Below are 20836 nucleotides of genomic sequence, written 5' to 3'. Positions count from 1 at the left end.
TAGTGCTAAGTGCTGTGAAGACAGTAAACTGACTGAGGTGATAGGGAGCTAGTTGCCTTTGGGGTGCTGCTTTGACCACAGAGGTCTGAGGGGGCTTCTCTAAGCAAGTGATGTTTGAGCTGGCCCCTGGATTTATGCAGGAGAACATCCCCCCCCGTATAGAAAAACTGGAGGGATGGCACTCTGTGCAGAAGAAACAGCACACACAAAGGCTCTTGACTGTAAAGAACTTGGCTTACTTAAGGAATGGAAAAAATACCAGCATGGCTTGAGCATAGTGAACAGTGGGGAGAGGATGAAGTGAGCCTGGGCAGTCTTGTAAGCCAGGTAGTTCGATTTTGTTCCAATTGCAATGAGAAGCTGCTGGAGGCTTTTAAGCAGCAGAATTATGTGCTCTAACACACTTGACATTGAAAAAAAAAAGTTTCTGCATAAAAATAGGTAGATAATCCTGCACCCGCTAACACACATGCATAAGCACATCAACAACCCTTTCATCTGCCTCTGTTATTTTGTTTCCATCAACCAGGTTCCCTCAGGGTGTTAAAAGTTTGGGAAACTTGCAGATTTTTCTTTGAGTAACTCTAATGAAAAGGCTGATAGATATGATTACTTTATGGATGGGACATCTGAGATGCTGAGAGGTTGAGTTGTAGTTCACGTGAGGCAGTCTCAGCTTCAGCCCACCTTTTCATTACTTACCCCTGCTCTTAGACTGAGAACAGACTCTCCAGAAGGTAGGTCAGTTGAGTTTGAGACCTATGCTTATTCCAATGGAAGAATTGCTATGGGGTAAAGAAATCTGTCTCTGATTACTCCATCCTGATTGGTAAGCATTTACAAATATTCTGTAATATTACATGACTCAAAAAACTTTTTTCAAGAGTTGAGGGAGGATTAGAAAAATGCTTTATAAACACTGATCTGGTAAACCAAAAAGTGTTTTTTGCTTGAATGGAATAACCACATCTGTCTTTTTTTGTGTGTGCGTGTGAGGAGATCAGCCCTATGCTAACATCTGCTAATCCTCCTCTTTTTTTTTTTTTTTTTTTTTGCTGAGGAAGACTGGCCCTGGGCTAGCATCCGTGCCCATCTTCCTCCACTTTATGTGGGACGCTGCCACAGAATGGCTTGCCAAGCGGTGCGTCGGTGTGCACCCGGGATCCAAACTGGGGAACCCCGGGCCGCTACAGCGGAACACGCGCACTTAACCGCTTGTGCCACTGGGCCAGCCCTAACCACATCTGTCTTTAGTGATGGAACTTCCTGACTCCTACCACACTGGCCACATCTAATGGCAGAGGTGGCATCGTGTGATCACACTGCAGGCGTGTTTTCTAAGCTGTGGTCATCATGTCGGTTGGCATTCAAACCACATTTTGAGCAGCCCATTTTTGATAAAATTTGACTTTTGTCTTTGTGTGTGTGTGTGAGGAAGATTAGCCCTGATGTAATATCCGTTGCCAATCCTCTTTTTTGCTGACGAAGACCAGCCCTGGGCTAACATCCATGCCCCTCTTCCTCCACCCTATACGGGATGCCGCCACAGCATGGTTTGACAAGCGGTGCATAGGTCCACATCCAGGATCCGAACCTGTGAACCCCGGGCCACCGAAGCGGAGCGTGCAAACTTAACCGCTACGCAACTGGGCCGGCCCCTAAAAATATTCTTAAAAAGTTAAAAAATAAGGAAAACACCTTTAAGAAAATCTGGCTTTTGTAAAATAGGAATTGTTTTTGTCCAAGGATGGGGAGAAAAACAGCCTATGGTGATTCTGATACTGCCGTTATACAGAAACTACGCTTGGTACCTCTTTCATAACAAGTCCCGTTTAAGTCCATCATGGTCCACTTAAGATTGGGCTCATTTCGAGTCAGTATCCTTGAACAGTGAGGTAACAGACATTTCTTGAGCTATAAATGTTTAATTTGGAAAATACTTGGCATCATTCTAGGTCTTTATTTCAGAAAGCATCCTGGGATGGCATGGGCCCAAGTCACATTCCACAGAGCAGCTGAAAAATGGGACACTGGGCTCTTTGCCGTCAGCCAGTGCCAACATAACCTGGGCAATTTTACCAAACTCCGCTGAAGATGAACAGACCTTACAGCCAGAGCCAGAGGTAAGCTAGCCATCTTCTCTCAGCACTTTCATGGCTTGTGTTCTTGCTTGTTCAGAAATATAGTAATTATATTTGTAACTTGCTCATCTCTTTGTTTTAAGAGGAGACAAATTATAAAATGGAAGCATTGCCGGGAGAGACAAAATCAGCTCTGTGCACGCCTGGCACTTCTGTTCTTGTGTCTGGCAGCTGCCGTGGGTGAATTGTGATCCTACCAATGAGGAATCTCCTATTTTCATTGAAATGGGAGTCATTTTAACTTCAAGTGGGAGAAATTCTAACACACCATTAAAATGATGCCTGTTGACATGATGGGAGCAGTTACAATATATTATGTCGCTCCCCCGAATAATGGCTTCTTCATGTGGTTCGTGCTGACATAAGCTCCTGCCTCCCACGCTCGACTCCTGCATGCTATAGAACCAGGCCAGGGCCCGGGGGGCAGTGGCCAAGACTCCTTCTAGGCGTTGCACTGCAGCCCAGGTCCAGGCTGCAGGGGACACCTGCCCTGCCTGGTCAGGGAAGAGTGGCCCCTGCAGATCTTAACGACCAGCTGGGCTCTGACAGGCTTCGTGGACTTTGTCATCTGCCTGCACAACTCTTCTAACTGTGCTTCCAAGTGGCAGCTGGAAGGAAGCCAAACGCAGCGTTTCCTTTTGTCAATTTTACTTTGAGTCACGAGTTAATTTTTGGTTTTTCTTTTGATGCACATGATCTCATGAACTGGGCTGAGACCTACTTTAACTGTGTATTAGAGGTTGTTCTTAATTTTAATTGCAATCACTTTAGCCTGAAAATTGTAGAACACTCACGAAATCTGTTTTGTAAGGTTGAGAGCCCCAAGGCAGCTTCTTGGATCAAATGGTCTTGATTATCAGTTGAAATTTTTCTCCAAGTTCCATGTGGTTATATTCTCTCACAGTACCTTGGTAGCTTAGCTCTTATGGAGACAGGATCAGCCAGCCTACAGATATTTCTTTAGCATCTGTCAAGTGCCTCCGCAGGGTATGAAACAAATAGGGGGTGTGAGATTTTGAAAGGCATCTGCCTCTACCTGGACAGTGAGTTGCAGGTTGAAATCACTTGCAGCTCATGTGCAGGTGAATTGGAAGGTAAGTTGGCAGCTGAGTAAATGGAAGGAGCCCGCTGTCATATTGTTCTTTTGGGAGACTCGGGTGGGGTGGGATTGGAGGATGGGGTGCTTAGCAGCTAAGGGGTTGAAAAATACAATATCGTTCATTCCCTTGGAAAAGAACCTTTGGGGGTTCACACCATAATGAATGTATTTAAAGTCTTGCTCTAGAGAGAAATGAACAGAGTAGAGAAGTAAGTTATTAGATCTTTTATAATAATTGTTCAGATCCTCACTCCCAGCAGGATTCTCAGCAAAACCTAACAGGGGCTATTATCTAATAAGCGTACTTATTAGGGCTGATGATCGTCCTTATTCTGTGACTCCGCCTTAGTGTTTCTTCTTCTTTTCCCTGATAGGGGCTTCCTCTAGCTCCTGAAGTTTGAGAGGCCAGGTCTGTTCTTTTTGCATAAAATTGTTACCCACTTTGCTTTACCAGTCAGCAGCACTGGCAGAAGATAGTACATAATTGTCCAAAAGAAATAACTAGCTCCCAAGTTCAAGTTTTTAAAAACACCCTGAAGGAGAAGAGCTAGGGAGAGCTTTTCCTGTAAGTTGGGAACACTCATTAATTTCTAGTGGTCATTTTTGTCCTTACTCCTTTTGTCAGAGCAATATAAGATATTGTTTGATAATCCCTAATAGCAGTGAGAGACTTATGGGGTGTGATGGAGTGTGATAGGGTTTTGGTTTTCTGAGAAGGGAGAATTAGACTTCTTTTACAGAGAGACTTCTGTCGTTTTTTCCAGTGACAACTCTGGGAGATGATTCGCGCAACTCGAACAGCCAGTGTTTATTGGACCCTATTTTTATTTTAGGCTATTATGCTTTGCCACATTTTTTTTGGTCTTAAGAGATGAAGCAACTCGCAATATCCACACAATAGTGTTCCTGTCAAAAAAGGAAAATGTTTCCGTTGCCTTTGGTACAATATGGAGAAATAACCCAAGAAGGAATGGAGTGAAATTCCTTAAGGCTAAAAATTTCTTACGAGAAGGTTCCTTAACCCCTTTGATATAGAGAATATAGTTACTATGTGAGTGATCATTGGGAAACTAAGTTTAAGAATGTAGTTATTGTGCTGCTTTAGCTAAATAAATTATTTTCTTGTGGTTTATTGTTTTGATCATGTTGAGTCTTTAGGAGCAATAATTAGGGTAATAAAAAAGGTACCTCCTCCCAACGTGTGTGTTTTTTTTTTAACACCGCCAAGCAGTTAACTCAGTCTAGTTCTCATAGAGTGCTGACCGGATGCCTGACAATTCAACTCAAATCTGACACGGTCTACCTGGAGATAGATCAGATCCCACAGGTTGCGGGCTCAATCCCACAAGACTGACCTCCCCCCGACTTCAGATGCCAATCACAAGTCCAGGTTGTCACCTGTGCATCTGACCAACCAGCTATAGATCAGAGGTTCCCACGCCCCCCTCCTCAGGTTTGGTTAATTTGCTGGAGTGGCTCATAGAACTCAGAGGGACATTTACCAGGTTATTATAAAAGGATATAATTCAAGAACAGATGCGTAGAGTGAGGTATGGGGAAAGTGCCCTCTAAAGGCACACTGCTCTCCCAGAATCGCCATGTGTTCGTCAGCCCAGAAGCTCTCCAAACCCTATCTTTTTGGGGTTTTATGGAGGCTTCATTGCATATGCATGATTGATTGAATCATTGGCCCTTGGTTATTGGGTTCAATCTGCAGCCTCTCTTCCCTCCCAGGAGGTCGGGGATGCGACTGAAATTTCCAACCCTCCAATCACATGTATGGCTCCACTGGCACTCAGCCCGCATCCTTAGGTTACCTAAGAGCTTTCCAGAAGTCGCCCCATTAACATAACAAAAGACACCTTTATCCTTCTCATCTCTTAGGAAATTCCAAGGGTTTTAGGAGCTCTGTGCCAGGAATGAGGACAAAAACCAAATATATATTTCTTATTATAAATCACAATGTCACACTTCCCTCCCCTGGTTCTGGCTTACCATAAGATAGCTTACAGATATCTGGAAAATTAATGCATTTTCAAGCTTAGTTTGTTTCATTCCCAGCAGAATAAAACTCAAAGACCAGTGTATATTTAATACATGAGTTAGAAGAGAACTGTGGTTGGCTCTGTTATCAAATGCAGTGATCTTAAAATTTTATTCTGCTGGGGCTAGAACTAACTGTGAAAATGAAATATTCTTCCATAATGAAATGAGTTAGGATCTTGGTTTTACCCATTAATAGAATAATTTTTCAACTCTCTTTTTTTTTTTTTTTTTAAAGATTTTATTTATTTTATTTTTTCCCCCCAAAGCCCCAGCAGATAGCCGTATGTCATAGCTGCACATCCTTCCAGTTGCGGCATGTGGGACTCGGCCCCAGGATGGACGGAGAAGTGGTGCCTCAATGCGCACCCGGGATCCGAACCCGGGCCGCCAGCATCGCAGCGCGCGCACTTAACCACCAAGCCACAGGGCCGGCCCTCAACTCTCTTAACACTGTTTGAAATTTAAGTTTAGACAGAAAAGGTTTTTGTTGTGCTTTCTTTGTGGAAGAATGCCTTGTTTTAGGACAGGAAGAATGGTGATTGGAGAGATACTGGGGAATGGCTCTCTGACCTTCATTCCACCCTCCTGATTGGAAACCTAACAGCTCACATCCCAGATTTTCTTACAGCTAGGTTTCTAAATATGCCAGCCCTGGTGGTCTAGTGGTTAAGACTCAGCGTTCTCACTGCTGTGGCCTGGGTTCATTTCCCAGTCAGGGAACCACACCCTCTGTCTGTCAGTTGTGATGCTGTGGCAGCTGGATGTTGCTGTGATGCTGAAAGCTATGCCACCAGTATTTCAAATACCAGCAGGGTCACCCGTGGTGGACGGGTTTCAGCAGAGCTGACAAACTAAGACAGACTGGAAAGAAGTGTTACTGTACAAAATTGGGGTTCTCTTGCCCGATGTAACCAGTCGATTACAGCATCAGCTTTTGGGGGAGAAATCAGCTTTATTGTGCAAGATTGATCTTCAGGGAGACAGGGAGCATGTGCCCTCAGATCTGGTCTCCAATTCAGGGTTTGGGGTGAAATTTAAGAGGTTAGGGAGAACAGGCTGGCACATGGAAATGCTGGTGGGACAGGTTTTGATTGATGGGCTTCTAAACATTTATAAGGTGGGGAAGGAATTTTAACACTGGATTTTCCTGAATGAGGGAGCCCTTGCTTCTGTTAAGAGTCCAACTTTTAAGTTCTGGTCATGTCCCGGTCTTTTGGTTCCGCAGGGAGGAGAATCTTTGGTTCTGTGGTCATTTCAGGTCAAGATTTCTTCTTCTGTGCATGCTCTGGTTACATGACACTGGAAATTTTCTGAAATGCAATTCTTAATCACTCTGTTGATAAGAGATGAGGTCAGTTGAACTGGTCCTGGAGGGCCTGCAGTTACAGCAGTACCTGGACACCCACTTCCAAAAACATTGGCCATGAAAACCCTATGAATAGCAGCAGAGCATTGTTTGATACAGTGCTGGAAGATGAGAGCATGGCTCACAAAGACTGGGCAGGGTTCTGCTCTGCTGCACACAGGGTTGCTAGGAGTCAGAATCAACTCCACAGCACTAACACCAGCAACAAAGGTTTCTAAATGCATAATAGGTTTCGTAAATGCAGTGTGAGCTTTGGAAGCCTGAGATTGAGACTGAGTTCCTTCTGCCTGTGCTGCTGCTGGCAGGCACGGTCATGGAGATGTGTGTTTAGAGGTGGTTGCACAGACTCATTCCTCTAGGGCCCTAGTCCCACCTGCACTGGCTGTGATAAGCTATTTTGATGGCAGCAGCTGCTTCCTGACATTTGGATCATGGCTACCCATGATGGTGTGTCCTTGAATCTGTTAAAAAAAGAAAAAAATTCAAGGGCTCGCCCCATGGCCTAGTGGTTAAGTTTGGTGCACTCTGCTTCAGCAAGTCCGGGTTCAGATCCCAAGTGCAGACCTACATCATTCCTTGGCGGCCACTCTGTGGCAGCGACCCACATACAAAATAGAGGAAGATTTGCATAGATGTTATTTCAGGGCCAATCTTCCTCAGCAAAAAAAAAAAAAAAAATTCAGCTGAGTAAACTTGAAAATTAATTGGCTTTATTTAACGATTCTTGAATTGGGCAGCATCCCATCTGAATAGAAGGGCATTCTGAGGAGTTATACAAAATGGAAGGTTTCTATAGGCAGAAGGAGGGTGGGGAAAGGAAGTTATTAGCAAAAGAAAAGAAAGGCTTGTTTTAGGCCAGGACATCTCCTTTTGGAGGGAAGGGAAGGCGGGGGGTTTTATCATGCAGATTACCTCCCTAGAGCTGGTCAGGTAATTCCAGATTGACTGTTAAAACAGTTACATTCCTGGGATAGGTTAAATCTTGGTTTGCTGTTACCTAAGCAAATGACTCCATTTTGGGCCTGTTATTTCTTTTTTAACAAATTAAAATGTCTAAGGCAGTGGTGGGTGGGGCGGTGGGTGGACTTTTGCTCCTCCAGATCTTTTAGTGATTCTCTAAGCCCCTAATTCCCATATCAAATCTCTTTCTTTTTTTTTGGGGGGGGGGAGGAGGATCAGCCCTGAGCTAACATCCGATGCCAGTCTTCCTCTTCTTTCTGAGGAAGATTGGCCCTGGGCTAACATCCGTGCCTGTCTTCCTCTACTTTACATGGGACGCCGCGACAGCATGGCTTGACACGCGGTGTGTCGGTGCACGCCTGTGATCCGAACCTGCGAACCCCGGGCCGCCAAAGTGGAGTGTGCGCACTTAACCACTGCGCCACTGAGCCGGCCCCTCAAATCTCTTTCTGATTGAAATACCTGGAGTGGTTTCTGTTCCCTGTGCTGGATCTGACTGGTCGGGCTGTTGGAATAGGACAGCAGAGGGCAGTATGGAAATGATCCTGAATGAGACCAACATGTGACCATGTACACCTATCTTTCTGGAGGATGTGTCTGAGGGTCAAAACGTTAGTATTTCTTAAAAGTCAGGTTTATTGAGGTATAATTCATAAATAATAAAATTCACCCTTTTAAAATGCAATTTTATCAGTATTAACAAGTCAAAGTAGAGGACGGTTCTATCACTTCCCAAAATTCCTCTGTGTTCCTTTATGAAGTTAACGGCCATCCCACCCCAGCCCTGCCCTTGGCAGCTGCTGATCTCTTTTCTGTCCATATAGCTTCGCCTTTTCCAGAATGTCGTATAAATGAAACCATACAGGATGTAGGCTTTTGAGTCTGGCTTCTTTTGTTTAGCATAATGTGTTTGAGATTCATCCACGTTGTTATACTCATCAGTAGTTCACGCCTTCTTACTGTTGAGTAGTATCCATATTGGATCCAGAGTTTGTTTATCCATTCAGCAATTGAAGAACATTTGGTAAACTTTAAAAACTTCCTCACATCCCCTGTGGCTAAAATAGAAAAAGGGGAGCATTTAGAAATAATGTTGTGTTAATCATTTGAGGCAGATATTTGGTGCCCAGATGCTTACTCCTGGCCTGGAGGGATAAGATGGAGAATCAGCACTATTAATTCCTCCACTGGAGACCCTAAGCAGGGAGTTTTTAAGCCTGTGCCTCAACAGCATGCCGTCAGCTCTCATCAACCCCTGGGTTGATTGTTTGTTAGAAGCTTTGCCTGGTTAATTGTTTGAGTTGCAGTGGCAACAAACAATGTTATCAAGAGACCACACATCCTGCACCCCCCAAATCTAGCATGTTTAGAAAGACTTCTCATAATGTCCCTAAGTACTGAGTGCTAGATCAGCATATAAATTAGTCAAATAGGGTTTGGTTAGAAAATTGCAGGTTCGTATCCCAGCAGGGCCTCTTTAGTTCCTGTTTGGGGCTGGCCCAGTGGCATAGCGGTTAAGTTCGTGTGCTCTGCTTCCGGCGGCCTGGGGTTTGCAGGTTCAGATCCTGGGCGTGGGCTGATGCACCGCTTGTCAAGCTGTGCTGTGGTGGTGTCCCATATAAAGTAGAGGAAGATGGGCACAGATGTTAGCCCAGAGCCAATCTTCCTCAGCAAAAAAAAAAAAGAGAGAGAGAGAGAATAGGCAATGGATGTTAGCTGAGGGCTAATCTTCCTCAAAAAAAAAAAAATTGCAGAATTGAATTTAAGTAAGCATGTCATAGTTCTCCCCTTCTCCAAGGGAGGAAAATTGTTTTATGAATAAAGGAAGGAGACAGATACAAAAGATTGGCCTGAATTTTGCCTCAAGAAGAATTTTTATGCCCTTGGTTGAACTGTCATTTTAGCACTGAACTTTTGACCCACTTAACCACATATAAAGCTATCAATTTGAAATCCTCTGACATTCAAGTTGAAACCTGGCCAGGATAATCTCCTCAACCCATTTTTTATCATTTCTTTATTCTTCTTCTCCAGGATACATAAATGTATAGGTAGATATGGACTGAGGGTGTCAGGCAGGGGATGGTGATAGATTTTTGAAGATACCGTGCTGTTTTGATCCTTTGGATAATTCTTTTAACACAAATTTTCAATCTTACAGTTTTGTTCAAAATATTTATTTTGCCATATTTATTTGTCATCATCCTTTTGACCAAGGAGTGAGACAGCAAACACTGACTTAAAATGATTTAAAATCACTTTACTGAATTCTGTGATAACCCCTCTAAATTTAATTACAAATGGTTGTGAAGGGGAGGAAGACTATCCTCTACCCACTCTGGGTCCTTTCTGGCTGAACTATGAATTAAATTGACATGAGACTGAATAGCAGGAGAAAATGAAACAAAGTTTTATAATGTGTATACATGGGAGACACCCAGGAAAACTGAGTTTCTCGACAAATGGTGGAGGTTTTCCCCCTAAATAGCATATTCAGGTAGACAAAGGAGGGTGTTGGGGGTGGGGGCTGTCAGCTATGGGAGATTACCAGAAAGCACAGTAAACAACAGTATGCAGATTTAAGTCCTTGCCTTCCACACTGATAAAGAGTTTTTAGAGATAAGGTCTTCCCCCCTTCCTGGTACAGAGAGGGAGATACCTTTACAAATGGAGAGTTTCCTTATAAATGTAAATGTCTCTTACAAAGGATAACTTCTACTTTTACTTGGAATGGGCTTAGCAAGGACCCTCCCAGTCTATCCATACCCAGAGTTAAATTCTTTTAGGCAGTTAGTGGTGGGGGGGAGGTCAAAGTTTCTTTCAGAGAAAATAATCAAGGTAAAAAAGACATATTTTGAGGTGGCCAATTCTGATCCCCCACAGTTGCAATGTAGGAAATGTTGATCACATTTAGAATTTGTTACAAGTAAGTCCCACACCCCGTCCTGTCATCAAACAGTTTAATTGCATCTCTTTTCCAGATCCTGTAAAACAGACTTTTTTTCTCTTTGAATCATGGCCTTTGAGTCAGTAAATCTTAAAATCAGAATAGTCTTCAAGGGTCAAATGGCCACTCCCCACACTGGAGTTGTTGACTAACTTGCCGCGAGTCACAGAACTGGTGAGTGGTAGAGGCAAGGTTAATATCTGGATTCCTTTCTCCCAAGCCAGTGCCCTTTCTTGTATACCATGCCATCTCCTGTATCTGATAGGATTTTTTCAGCTGCAAATGACAGAGAACCCAACCATTGCTCAAGCAATAAATAAATTTAATTTTCTCCCACAATAAGAATTCTGCCAATAAGTGGTTCCAGGTTTGGTGTAGCAACTCATGATGGCCTCAAAGATACAGGCTTCTGGAAAACTCTATGGAGGTTCCTCAAAAAAATTAGAAATAGAACTACCATGTGATCTAGCAATCCCACTTTTTGTTACTGGATCAAGTGGGCTTGCCTCCTGGTGAGTTAAATAAGACTTGACGGAAGTTGTCTCACAAAGTAAAGTATATTTGCAGCAAATAGGAGGCCATGAGGTATCATTTCCAAAGTCATGGCATCCTCGAACAAAGGGAAGCAGGGACTTTTATTTTAGATGGGGACTGAATATTCAAAAGGGAGAGGCGGGTATTCGCTTGCACAGGCTCAGTTGGAAAACATGCTTCCACATACCCTGCAGGTTATAGTAATGAGGCCTAAGCTCCTCCTGGAGAGATCTTAGCATTAAAGGTAAGGCAAAGGTCATGGGAATAGCACTTGTGGTGAGGCTTGGTCAGTTTCAGGATGGTTGGTGGTTACATCTCCTTAACATAACAAAAGGAAAAAAACAATTTGGAGAAACAGTTAATTGCTTCCAAACCCAGGCGCCTTAAGTTTCTCGAGGTGGCTAGTTGGTGACATTTGGGTATTTATCCAAAAGAATTGAAATCGGGATCTCAAACAGATATTTGCACTCTTGTGTTCATTGCATCATTATTCATAATAGCCAAGAGCTAGAAACAACCTGAATGGCTGTCAGTGGATGGAATGAATAAAGAAAATGTGGTTTACACATATAATGGATTATTATTCAGTCTTTAAAAAGAAGGATCCCAGGCGCAGACCTGCACACCACTCATGGAGCCATGCCTTGGCAGCGTTCCATATACAAAATAGAGGAAGATTGGCACAGATGTTAGCTCAGGGACAATCTTCCTCAAGCAAAAAGGAAGATTGGCAAGAGACGTTAGCTCAGGGCCAATCTTCCTCACCAAAAAATAAAAACAAAAACAAAATTCAACTGAGTAAACTTGAAAATTAATTGTCTTTATTCAACGATTCATGAATCTGGCAGCATACCATCTAAATAGAAAGGCAGGAGTTGTACCAAATGGAAGGTTTCTATAGGCAGAAGGAGGGTAGGGTCAGCAAAAGAAAAGAAAGGCGTGTTTCAGGCCAGGACGTCTTTTAGAGGGAAGGGAAGGCAGGGGTTTTATCATGCAGATTACCTCACTAGTGCTGGTCAGGAAATTCATATGCTGCAACATGGATGAACCTTGAGAACATTATGCCAAGTGAAAGAAGCCGGTTACAGAAGGACATGATTCCACTTATATGATGTATCTAAAGTAGTTAAACTCATAGAAACAAAGTAGAATGATGGCTGCCAGGGCGGGCTCTGGAAGAGGGAATTGGAGAGTTGCCGTTCAATGAGTATAAAGTTTCAGTCATGCAAGAAGAAAATCATGCAAGATGAAAATGTTCTAGAGATCTGCTGTACAACAATATGCATATAGTTAGCAATGCTGTACACTTACAAATTTGTTAAGAGGGTAGATCTCATATGTGTTTTTCAAGCAAAAATTTGATTACTTCTCTCAATCTCAAAAAAAATAAAAAATAGGCTTCTTCCATTCTTCTTGCCATTAGCTTTTTATCCTTATGTTTGTTACTTCGTGGTGGCAACATGACAACGACATGCCCAAGCATTACATTCTACGACAGTATCCTTTAGAATGAAGGAAGAGATGGGGGCTCTTCTCATGACTCTTTGTGTGGAAAGGGAAGCCCCCAGTATACTTTTCCTGTTATCTCATAGCCAGAATTGGATCCTGCACCCACCCCAAGACCTATAACTGGTCATTGGTAACTGGATTTCCATGACTGCTGTAGAGTAATCATTAGTCACCCTCCATGGCTGTGGAATAGTGTGCCTTACCTGAATCAAAGGGATCTCAAGTCCTAGGGAGCCCAAAATTGTGTTTCCCTTAGCCAAGGAGAAGAGAGGAATGGCCTTTGGGCAGTAACAGATGGTGTCTGCTGTACCCCTAAATCTGCCTCGAGCAGATTATCTTCATGCATGGCTCATCTTCAGCTTCCCTAAGATGTTTCTTTCTTTCTTCCTTCCTTCCTCCCTCCCTTCCTTCATTCCTTCCTTTTTTTCCCCTAAAGCCCCAGTAGAGAGTTGTATGTCATAGTTGCACATCCTTCTAGTTGCTGTATGTGGGACACGGCCTCAGCATGGCCAGAGAAGCGGTGCGTCGGTGCGCACCCAGGATCTGAACCCGGGCCGCCAGCAGCGGAGCGCGCGCACTTAACCGCTAAGCCACGGGGCTGGCCCCCGTAAGATGTTTCTAACCTGACCCTTTCATTTTATAGGCCAAGTTCTTTGATGGTAGACTCCATCTTTGACTACTCTTTGTTTTTTTTGTTTTTTGTTTTTTTAATTTTTTTAATAATTTTATTTATTTATTTATTCCCCCCCCCAAAGCCCCAGTAGATAGTTGTATGTCATAGTTGCACATCCTTCTAGTTGCTGTATGTGGGACGTGGCCTCAGCATGGCCGGAGAAGTGGTGCGTTGGTGCGCACCCGGGATCCGAACCCGGGCCTCCAGCAGTGGAGTGCGCACACCCAACCGCTAAGCCACGGGGCCGGCCCTGACTACTCTTTGAATACTCCAAAATATTTGAGAGTATTGCATGCGTGGGAGATAGCCTGTGAACATTTGATAAAGGAATGAATGTGAATAAGGTCCGTCTGTACTATTCATGACTGAAGGGCATACTTCTCCCTTGTTCTCATCTCTATCCCTTGGTCTTCCCTAGAGGTCTTAGTAGCTCCAACAGAAGGAAGTTGAGCCTGTTGAGGTGCATATGAATTACATAAGCTGCTGTGATCAAAGATTCATTAATGGCCAGTGTCTTGGAGCTCTCTAGGCAGAAGACTTGCCTACTAATTGGTTCCTTTTTAGCCATTGGCCTTGACCAGCTATCCAACAGGTACTGGATGGTGGTGGTTATATGTGGAGCTCTTATTATAACCTTTCAGAAGATCCGCTGAGGGCATTCTATTTAGGTACTGCCAGTATAGGAATGAGCAATGGCTTGATCATCTGGATTTTTTCTTCTCTTCTAGCTGTTGGTCTGGGGGGAAGGTAGTTCTTCCATCAGGCAAATGCAGATGATATGCCTCCTAGCTATCAGACCCTCAGGACTTATTAAAAATTAGAAGGATCCAGATTGTTGTTTGTGCTTAAAAATATACTGCTCCCTTGTAAGTTTGCTCTGTGTCCTAGTATAGTAAGACGGTAATTATTCATCTACTCAATTATTTGTTTATTCATTTATCAAACATTAATTGAGCTGCTTTGTGCTGGGCATTGAATGGAAGACTCCTTATTTTATCAGATTTTCAAAACCTAGTACTGCGAATTGAATTTTGTCCCTCCTAAAATTCATATGTTGAAGCCCTCACCACCAATTTGACTGTATCTGGGAGGTAGTCTTTAGGAGGTAATTAAGGTTAAATGAAGTCATAAGGATGGGGCCCTAATCTGATAGGACAGTAGCATTATAAGAAGAAGAAGAGAGATCTTTCTCACTCTCTCTCCACCCTGTGAGGACACAGCGAGAAGGTAGCCATCTGCAAACCAGGAAGAGAGCCCTCACCAGAACTTGACCATGCTGGCTGATCTCAGACTTTCAGCTTCTAGAACTATGAGAAAATAAACTCCTGTTGTTTAAACCACCCAGTCTGTGGTATTTTATGATGGCCATAGATTCATGTGTATTTCATAATAGTTATAATTTTTTTTTTTTTGCTGAGGAAGATTCACCCTCAGCTAACATCTGTTGCCAATCTTCCTCTTTTTGCTTGAGAAAGATTATCCCTGAGCTAACATCTGTGCCAGTCTTCCTCTATTTTGTATGTGGGTCGCTGCCACAGCATGGCTGACGAGTGGTGTAGGTCTGGGCCTGAGATCCGAACCTGTGAACCTGGGCCACTGAGGCGGAGCATGCAGAACTTAACCACTATGCCACGGGGCCAGCCCCTATTTTTTGTATCTTGAGATTAAAAGCAGGAAAAATTGTTCTTAGCCAAGTGAAGCTTCTAGGTTAGTATGCCAAGGCTGTGTAGGTCCTGGTGGTATGTTGCTGCAGGTATGCCTGTGGCCCGCAGCAGTTAAGATGACTGTCCGTGAGATGACATGGCATTTGAAGACATGCTGCTGTGGTCCTCTAATAGCTTTAATTGTTGTGCCTTCCATGGCTAAGACCTCCTTTCTGTCTTGCAAAAAAACATTTTTCTGCCCTCCTTTCATCTCTTCTTAACAAATCAACAGCAAACATAACCATCACACACCAGCCTAAGCCTTGCGTGCATTTTTCAAGAGCTTCTAGAACTTGGTTTCTGGCAACATTAGTGAGCTCTCCAACTATAAGGTGTGACAGTGTAATTTCCTGTGCAGCTTTGGGGGATTAATTTCAGTTTATGCTACTTTTTCAAGGTCTTGTTCCTCCCTCCATGTCTTTTTCCCTCCTCTGCCTCTCTGTGGATAATAGTAAGGTTTTGTTTTCTTGGCTGGGTGTTGCTTTTATAGGAGAAAGGTGGAATACTGAAAAGACCCAAATCATACCTTCTCAGGGCCGGTAGAGTGTGTCTCAGGGCTTTTAATGGGTTTCAGCACTGGAATAAGCAAGTCTTTGTGGGTAGCCTTCCAGGTGGTCACCATGTTGCCTCCCTTTTCTCCCCTCCCCCCAGGCCAGTGTGGCTTTGTGACATAAACACCCCACCAGAGTGTTGGGAGGCAGCCACCTTGGATCTGCCAATTGTGAGCTGGAGCCATATGGAAAAAAACCACCACCAAGTGGTATAATCTCTTCTATCCTGCAGCAGGACCGAAGGATTAAGCGCTTTGAAACTGGTGAATGAAAAGGGCTTAAAACACTGCAATGTTGAGTGTGGGTTTTCTCTCCTCCTCCTCCTTTTCCCTTTCCCTTCCTGTCATTCCTGTTGCCAGGAAGGGAGGAAGTCGGATCTGAACCAGAGGTGAAGAGTTGAAGAGATTTTAGCGACGTGGTATGATAATTTTTAGTATTCTGTTGATTTGGGTATTTATTCTCATCCTATAAATGTGACCCCAAATTTCACAAGTCCCTCTGCTTTCCCTCTTGCCTGCTTTGTCCCTTGAAATTATACCAGTGGCAGTGAGCTTTTCACCATCTGCCTGGCTTACATTTTTTCTTTGCCCATGATGAGTGACTATTCCGAAGGTGATTTATATGCTGCCTCAGATGACGATCACTTTCCTAAGATGGAAAGTCAGTGCTCAGAGATTGATGATCTTGGGGAAAGAATGTTATGGAAAAAAAGAGTAAAATATTTTTTCGCATATACTTGGGGCTTTGCCCGAGTTAATCAGTGAAGTCTTGTATCCCTTCTGCAATTTCAATTGAGTTTTGTAGGTGGATTAGAGTGCTGTGCAGTACGAGGGCTCACTGTGTGCTAAATCATAATTGTAAATTTTAAATTTGGCGGTAACGATAGATGTGAGCAACAGGCAGAGCGTAGAGTGTGTGTATATGTGAATGCAACAGAGCGAGAGAACTATAGAGAGCAGTGGAATTGTCTAAGTTCCGGTAGTGGTTTTCAGATCCTGTGGATATAGGACTCAAACAACCACTTCTCTAGCACTTGAACATACTTCCCCAGCGGCTCTTTGGCTGTCCATCCTGTCCTCAGTCACCCCAGGACCATAGTTCTCCTTGCCCCTGCAGATATTAGAGCAGCAAGGACCCAGTGGGTGGGCTCTGTGAGGTGACAAGTGCAGTGTCATGTGACGCCCTGTCACCACCATCTTCTTTCTCCTCTGACAACAGTGCACTCCCATCCCTCCGCTAAAGCCCCGGCCCCTTCTCTCTGTCATTCACTGTCCGCATCCAGCTAAGTGGATGCTGGGCTGTCCTTATGCCACACGAGGCTCTCGTTATTGGCTGTGGTAATCCCAGCAAATAACCCCATCATGAATAAGTTTAAGAAGAGTGGTGGAAATACAGCTATGTGGAGGAAAAGGAAACCATAACATTTTTGAAAATGAAATTAAACCTAATTGAGAACAGTTTCTCAATCCTTAAAACGATGGAAGTGTTCTTCAAATTGCCCGAATTGCTCCTCGCATTTTCCTCGTTTTCAACAGAATTGCTTTCCTTTAAAAAGAATAAGAAATGTGTATAACTTGTTTTTTTATAGTTATTTTTAAAGTAATATTTCAAGAGTGTCAAATCTCAACTTGTTATAGTGAATGTATAGTATTTAACCCACATCATGAGTTTAAAAGAGCTTTGTGGGTTATTCTGGCAATGGACCTGCACCAGGAATGACATTATTTTTTGGGAAATGTGTTTCAGATTCCAAATATCTGCTTTTCAGTGGCTTGTGTACTAAAATGCAGGGCCAGCTTGTAGTTGTGGCTTAAAAAAGAAATATATTATGTAATTCAGGGAGAAAATGAATCCTTTGGGGGAAGTTTTTTCATAGTAGATTGATACTAGTGTCATGTAGAGAATTGAGAAAAGAAATGGGAGCCAGAGGAAGGGACTACTTTTGTGTTTACCTGCCTTTATTTATTTATTTATTTATTTTTGTGAGGAAGATCAGCCCTGAGCTAACATCTGCCAGTCCTCCTCTTTTTGCTGAGGAAGACTGGCCCTGGGCTAACATCCGTGCCCACCTTCCTCTACTTCCTATGGGACGCCGCCACAGCATGGTTTGACCAGTGGTGTGTCGGTGTGCGCCCAGGATCCGCATCTGCGAACCCCCAGCAGCTGCAGCAGAGCGCGCGCGCTTAACCGCTGCGCCACGGGTCCAGCCCCTTACCTGCCTTTTTTAAAATTCCATTATGATGAATTTTTAAAGTTAAAAACTTTATTTAGAATGGCATCTTATAGAGAGATTCCCATAATGGGAAAAGACCCACTCGTTTTAGATACTGCTCTATGAGATCAGTGGTTCTTAACCAGGTGAGTGGAGACCCCTTGTGCCCTGCAGAAGTGATGGATAGATGTGGTAATGGTTACTTCCCGAACCTTAACAGAAAGCCTTTTAAAAACAAGAGTGCCCACTTCACAAAGGCAAGCTTTCTGTTTTATATCCTTTCAGAACACAGATTCCTTGAGGGAGCAATTGGTAGAATATAAGATAAAAATAGTAATAAAAACGAGAGATCCTGTTTTAGATAATCTGGCTGTTGAGATGGGTTTAAAATTTTTCAAGGTCCCAGGGGTATTTTGGAGAGGTGCGGTTAAATGGTTGTGTTTCTGAGATCATAACAATGATGCTGGTGTTCTCTTTCTTCTCTTGAGCATTTTGGTAAAGAGTAGATGTCAGCTTGAGCTGTCCCTTGATGGGGGGATTAGCGTGACGTCTCTTTAGGGTCCCCGCTGTGGAGGCTGACAGAGCACTTTGAACCCCAGCTCCTTCACTTACTGCCTGTGAGAAATATCAATGATAGTGAGCATGGTAATTTCCTGGTGGAAGTATTGTAGAATTATACGAGATCTTATGTGTTCAGTGTTCAGCTCAGTGCCTGGCACATAGGAGGCACACTCAATAGTAAGTCCTTATTAAAATTGTTCCTTAGCCTACCTATCCTATCTTTGTTTGTAGATATCACGTATGTTGAGAAACCCCTAAGCACATGTTGTTATGCTGTTTTGGGTTCCTTAAGTGGGGTTCATGTCTCTTTTTTGTTGGTCTTCCAAAAGAGTAGTCTGGGTGTAAATGATGACAAATACATTTATTTGTATGGTGAGGCATGATTTACAGAGGGCTTTCATTAATAACTTATTCAAATATGGCTCCTCTAGATGTGGCTAATTTAATAATCATCAAGGCAGTTTTGCTGCTGGTGTCTTGCCTGGGTTTTCTCTGAAGACGTCCTAAAATCATCAGCCACTTGGCAGTGTGGGCCCAGGCCACTGGGCATCTGTAAGGTGGGATGCCCAGGTGGGCTGATTTTCAGACCATACCCCAGGTTTGCCCACCAGAGAATGTCTGAGATGTAGAGAAATACAGGAAATATAAGTAGGTAGCATTAGTTTCCTATTGCTGCCATAACAAATTTAACAGCTTAAAACAATGCACATTTATTATCTTAAGTTCTGTGGGTTAGAAGTCTGACACAGGTCTCAGTGGGCTAAAATCAAGGTGTCTGCAGGACTGCATTCCTTCCTGGAGGCTCTAAGGGAGAATCTGTTTCCTTGGCTGTTTCCTTGGCTTTTCCAGCTTCCAGTGGCTGCCCACATTCCTTGGCTTGTGGCCCCCTTCCTCCATCACTAGGGCCAGGAATGTTGCATCTCTTTGACCCTGCTTCCATAGTCAGTATCTACCTCTGACTTCCCCTTCCACTTTTAAGGATCCTTGTGGTTACATTGAGCCCACTCAGATAATCTAGGATAATCTCCTTACTTGAAGATCATCTGATTGGGGCCAGCCTAGTGGTGTAGTGGTTAAGTTTGTGTACTCCACTTCAGTGGCCCGGGGTTCACAGGTTCAGATCCCAGGCATGGACCTACGCACCACTTATCAAGCCATGCCCTGGTGGCGTCCCATGTAAAGTAGAGGAAGATGGGCACGGTTATTAGCCCAGGGCCAGTCTTCCTCAGCAAAAAGAGAGGATTGGCAACAGATGTTAGCTCAGGGCTAATCTTCTTCATACACATGCACATGCACACACACACACACACACAAACACACACACAAAGATCCTCTGATTAGCAACCTTAATTCCCTGTTGCCATGTAACCTAACATAGTCACAGTCCTGAGGATTAGGACTTGGGCATCTTTAGGCCATTATTCAGCTTACCACAGCAGATGAGTTGGTTGGTATTCACCAAATACATGAGATGTACCATGAAAGTAAAACTGGAATCAACCTCTGGCTTGAAATAGAGCAAGTCATTAAATTGCTGCCTTTGAGGGCCGGCCCTGTGGTGTATTGGTTAAGTGAGCGTGCTCCGCTGCTGGTGGCCCGGGGTTGGATCCCGGGCGCGCACCGACACACCGTTTGTCAGGCCATGCTGTGGCGGCGTCCCATATAAAGTGGAGGAAGATGGGCACAGATGTTAGCCCAGGGCCCGTCTTCCTCAGCAAAAAGAGGAGGATTGACATGGATGTTAGCTCAGGGCTGATCTTCCTCACAAAAAAAAAAAAAATTGCTCCCTTTGAGGAAAGCAGTCAGTTCAGCTGGATGCATTACTGGAAAAAAGTAACTGGCTTTGCTTTTTACACAGTAAAACTTTTTCGAACTTGCTTTTTCCCAATTGGCCACTGCTCATCACCGTGTCACCTTCCCCCACTGCCTCCCAAGAGCCTCGGAACTAAACCAGACATGAAACCATGAAATCGTCTTTGACGGTTCATACAGTTCATAGCTTGGCAGTGGGACGAGGAAGACTTTAAAGATTATTATAAAACAACATAATTGTTGCGTTAAAATACAGCATAGACCTTGTAGGAAGTCAGAAGTGAAAGTCCACTATTTTAACTCTTCTTTCCAATGCCACTCCCTATAAGGGGCTACTGTGTCTCTTCTCAGGACACAAGCAGCAAACATATATACATTTATTCTTTATTTTTTACACCAGTGGAATCACACTATAGATAATGTATATAGATAATGTGGCTTTTTAATTTTTTTTTTGCTGAGAAAGATTTGCCCTGAGCTAACATCTGTGCCAATCTTCCTCTATTTTGTACGTGGGTTGCCACCGCAGCATGGCTGCTGATGAGTGGTGTAGGTCCACGCCTGGGAACTTAGATATCTTACTATTTCAGTATATAGAGATTGTTTGCATTCCTTTTAATAGCTACAAAGCATTCAACTCTATGAATGTATCATAATTCGTGGACTTATCTACCATAGTTTATTTAACCAGTAATTTATTTAACCTGACCCTATAAGAGACA

The 20836-nt window shown here is 43.5% G+C and overlaps 1 protein-coding gene across 3 annotated transcripts in view; it reads left to right on the top strand.

Annotated features, from left to right (window-relative positions):
* Positions 1-20836, top strand: part of OSBPL10 (oxysterol binding protein like 10) — a 291962-nt gene that overhangs the window by 214887 nt on the left and 56239 nt on the right. For all 3 annotated transcript variants that reach the window (XM_087430665.1, XM_004419456.3, XM_087430666.1), the window contains one exon: positions 1969-2123. In XM_087430665.1, the coding sequence (XP_087286791.1) occupies positions 1969-2123 (155 nt within the window). The remainder of the gene's footprint in view (positions 1-1968; positions 2124-20836) is intronic.

Source organism: Ceratotherium simum, chromosome 5 (genome assembly GCF_057802395.1).
Source record: "Ceratotherium simum simum isolate JZ-2026a chromosome 5, ASM5780239v1, whole genome shotgun sequence".
NCBI lineage: Eukaryota > Metazoa > Chordata > Mammalia > Perissodactyla > Rhinocerotidae > Ceratotherium > Ceratotherium simum.
Note: the sequence above shows the minus strand (reverse complement) of the source record. Positions and strands in the feature narration are given on the sequence as shown.